The 3,957-nt window shown below is 35.8% G+C and overlaps 1 protein-coding gene across 3 annotated transcripts in view; it reads right to left on the reverse strand.

The window, feature by feature from the left end:
• The window catches only part of LOC109825304, a 30,973-nt gene extending 30,790 nt beyond the window's left edge, over nucleotides 1-183 (reverse strand). For all 3 annotated transcript variants that reach the window (XR_002242970.1, XM_020392134.1, XM_020392135.1), the window contains exon 1: nucleotides 1-183. This exon is cut by the window's left edge and continues 309 nt beyond it. Coding sequence is in view for 2 of the 3 variants with exons in the window: in XM_020392134.1 (XP_020247723.1) it covers nucleotides 1-123 (123 nt within the window). In the remaining variant the exon portion in view is untranslated.

Here is a 3,957-nt window from a genome sequence, read left to right on the forward strand (position 1 = left end):
GAGGGCGACGACGGAGGAGTGGTGGAGGGCCCACCGAAGGTGAGAGAGCTCCGGCGAGTCGGTGGTGGATACGATGAGGGTTTCGAATGGGGAAGGGTTTGGATTAGGGATTTGGGATTCCATTGGGGCTGAGTTTGTGGTCGGGCTCCGATTTGGGACGGATGTGTCGAGGGCTTAGAGGTGTTAGACTTACCATATACAAATGGGCTTCCTCATCTCGCATACGGATATAGGTACGGATATACGTCGTAAATAAAATTTATATCCATATCCGTTAAAATCGAATACGGTTACAGATATAGATACGGATATATAAACGGATATATATCCAGATACAAAAAGAATATAAGAAAACTAGATAGTATTTAGAAAAATATAGTCATGTAATACAAAAGAGTTCGTTAATATGTTCATTATGATTGAAAAACTAAGATTAGACATATTGATCATCAAAATTAACCACAAATCCATAACCTAAAAATCGAACCTATCGTAAGAGTATGACCAATATGTATTCGGATATTTCGGATATAGATACGGATATTTCACTATAAAATCATATCCGTAATCATATCCTATCGGTTAGGGATTTGGGATTCCATTGGGGCTGAGTTTGTGGTCGGGCTCCGTTTTGGGATGGATGTGTCGAGGGCTTAGAGGTGTTAACGGAGCGGATACGACTCGGATATGAGACTTACCATATTCATAAGATATTCATAAGGGCTTTCCCATCTCGGATACGGATATGGATATGGATATACATCGGTAAATAAAATTTATATCCATATCCGTTAAAATCGAATATGGTTACGGATATAGATGCGGATATATAAACGGATATGTATCCGGATACAAAAAGTATATGAGAAAACTAGATAGTATTTAGCAAAATATAGTTATGTAATACAAAAGAGTTCGTTAATATGTTCATTATGGGCAAAATGGCCAGATTGGTATATTTTCTCGAGGCTTGGTGACAAGTTGGTATATTTTCTTTTAGTTTTGTCAGATTGGTATATTTTCTCAACTCCGGCGTCATATAGGTCTTAAATTTAGCCAGAGTTACTCTTCCGGCCCGTGCTGATGAGATTTTTTGCATAAACCCCCTCATCAAATACAGTTTCCTGCTCCTAACCCCCCTCTCCCTCCTCCTCCTCCTCCTCTCCAACCTCCCCCTCTCCCTCATCCTCCTCATCCTCTCTCTCCTCCTCCTCTTCAACCTCCCCCTCCATCTTTTTTGAGAAAATCGTATGTCTGCTTGATTTTGTGAACATCCCGATCTGCTTGATTATGTGACTCCAGTCACCTGGCGTTCCTGCATACTGCTAGACATATGTAATACCATTAGATTCATGAACATGACCAAAGAGTAAATAATAATTAACATTGTTACATCTCCATGGATATTCCTCAAATAGTACTCATTAAAATCATATGTCTCAACATTTTCACAAACTCAAAATAAAACATTATCTGACAAACATGATATATTTCCTTATTTTCTCAGTACTTTCAATTCCATGCACCTTTAATTTAATTAATTAAAGTCAAAACTAAATACCAACTAGTGTATCTCTCTTTCAGTAAACAAAGCCGATGGCAATACAGAGAAGAATATTGTTACCATGTGCATTCAGTTCAACATCATCCATGAAGAATATTTTGGAAGACATGGACCAAGGTGGTTGAGTATTTGATTCTATTTTTCTTAAGTAAGAATGGAAAGAAAAGTCAAGCTTAACAGAGGAGTAAGATTAACTGGTGTAAATTGTTCACCTCTTGTTTGTAAAGCATCAAAAAGCTGTTGGCGCATGCTAATTATCCGATCAGCTATGGCCTTCAACTCCATGGTCCATTCATTGTACATTTCACTAAACCAACGATACAGTTAAGAACAAAAGTCAGTTGCTCAATCATAAAAGATTTTGCTCCTAGAGACATCCAACAACTGTTGGCCTTCTTGTTTTGATGATATTTAACAAACAATTTATTACTAATGTTGTTTGTCTAGTGTTTGTGCATTCCTATGTTTTGTAGACAAACAACGTTGTTGGAGGATGGATGGAATAGAGCTTCAACGATCATATCCAATGGAGGTTGGCGGAATAACGGTGAAGCCTTGCTATTCAAAGTTCAAGATCCAAGTTAAAGCTTCATCCGCAAGATTACCAAGATAGAGCTTCGTTGAAGATCAAGATTGCTTGGGTAATTTAGTTTAGGAATTTATATTATGTGTGTTAGTACTTTAAGCTCAATCATATACGCACATACACGTTTTGGATTTTGTATATATATAGTTATATATATACATATATGTTTTGGTTTGATAGTTTTCAAGTTTTACTATGAAACAAATGAATAGAATTGGAAAATACTATTTTGTTTCATGTTTATATGCCTATATATGATTTTCCCTTTAACAAGCTTATATTTAATGAAATCATATTTAGTGTTTTGAATATATTGCATAGAATATGCAAATTTATGAAAATATTATATTTCTAGATTATAGACTTCATAACAACATGTTATATCTTTTATCAAGTCTATACAATCATTTCATAAGGTTTCAAAATGTTGTTTAAGTCAAAATATCAAAATATCAATTTTCAGGTTTTCATGTTTTGGACTATTTTGCAAAAAGATGATATTTCTCATTTGGGAAGTCTTTTTAGAAAACCAGTTTTTGTAGCATGTTTATTATCATGTCTACAATCATTCCCCAAAGTTTTACATTTTTCTGAATTTATTTGATATTTTTAAACAGGGTTTTAAAATCAGCAAAACAGTTTTTGAATATGTCAGATTTCGGTCGACCGCACCGGTCGACCGAACCTGAGGTCAAAAGTTTTTGAGAACAATCATTTGTCATATTTGTGCTTATTGTGAGAATCACTTTGTAATACACTTGTACACCGAGTGAGGAGTGTGTGGTGAGAGTCGGGGATCGTCCCAAGAGGAGTGGCGTCGGTTGACGTGCCTAGGGAGAGGTTGTAACCGAGCACTTGAGGGAGACACGGCTAGGTCCAACACTTAGTGGGTGTAGAGTGTGATTGCAAGAGTGTGAGTTGTAGAGTTTTCGGTTAGCTAGAAAACCGAGTGTGTAGAAGAAGTTCCGGCTTCCAAACCGGATTGTGTTAGTGGATTTCTCCCCGGGAGTGGGGAGCGGAGACGTAGGACGGAAGGTCCGAACTCCGTGATCATATCTTGTGTTTGAGTGTGCTTTGGCGTTTATTTATACTTGTGTTTATATTTCTTATCGCCATTGTCATTAGCTCATTATTTTCCACTATCTAGTTCACATTGTTTACCCCTTGTGTTAGTTTATATATCCTTGCATATATATATATTTCATCATATAGGATATATCTCATTGTTTACATTGCTTATCCTAGCTCATATATCTTGTTGTATTTCATACTTGCTAGGATAACTCATTAATTAATTTTAATTGACATATAATCAGATTAGATTAGCATAAGACCCTAATCACCCCCCCTCTAGGGTCTAACAATTGGTATCAGAGCTTGGTGCTCTTTGATTTAAGGTCTAATCGCCTTGAGTTAAAGATCCAAGTTAGCTTATTGTGCTAATCTATTTTTGAGCTTTATTTGTATCTTGCTTGCATACATTTTCTTATTATGGACATACATTGTGCATCTTGTTTAGGCTATGATCCTGTTATTGCTCCTAAAATAAATAATCTCCCCTATGACCAATGGTGTTCTAGATTTAACATATTTGTTAGATCTAAACAATTCGATTTATGGGAAGTTATTGAAGATGCTTATATTATACCCACTTCGGAAAAATCCAAGTGGAGTAGCAATGATAAAAGAATGTTTAATATGAACAAGCTTTTGTTAGAATATTTGCTTAATGCCTTTGACTCATCCTTTTCTAACAAATTTGTTCATTTTGATAGTGCTTACAATTTATGGAAATTCATAGAAGCAC

Source organism: Asparagus officinalis, chromosome 10 (genome assembly GCF_001876935.1).
Source record: "Asparagus officinalis chromosome 10, Aspof.V1, whole genome shotgun sequence".
Taxonomy (NCBI): Eukaryota; Viridiplantae; Streptophyta; class Magnoliopsida; order Asparagales; family Asparagaceae; genus Asparagus; species Asparagus officinalis.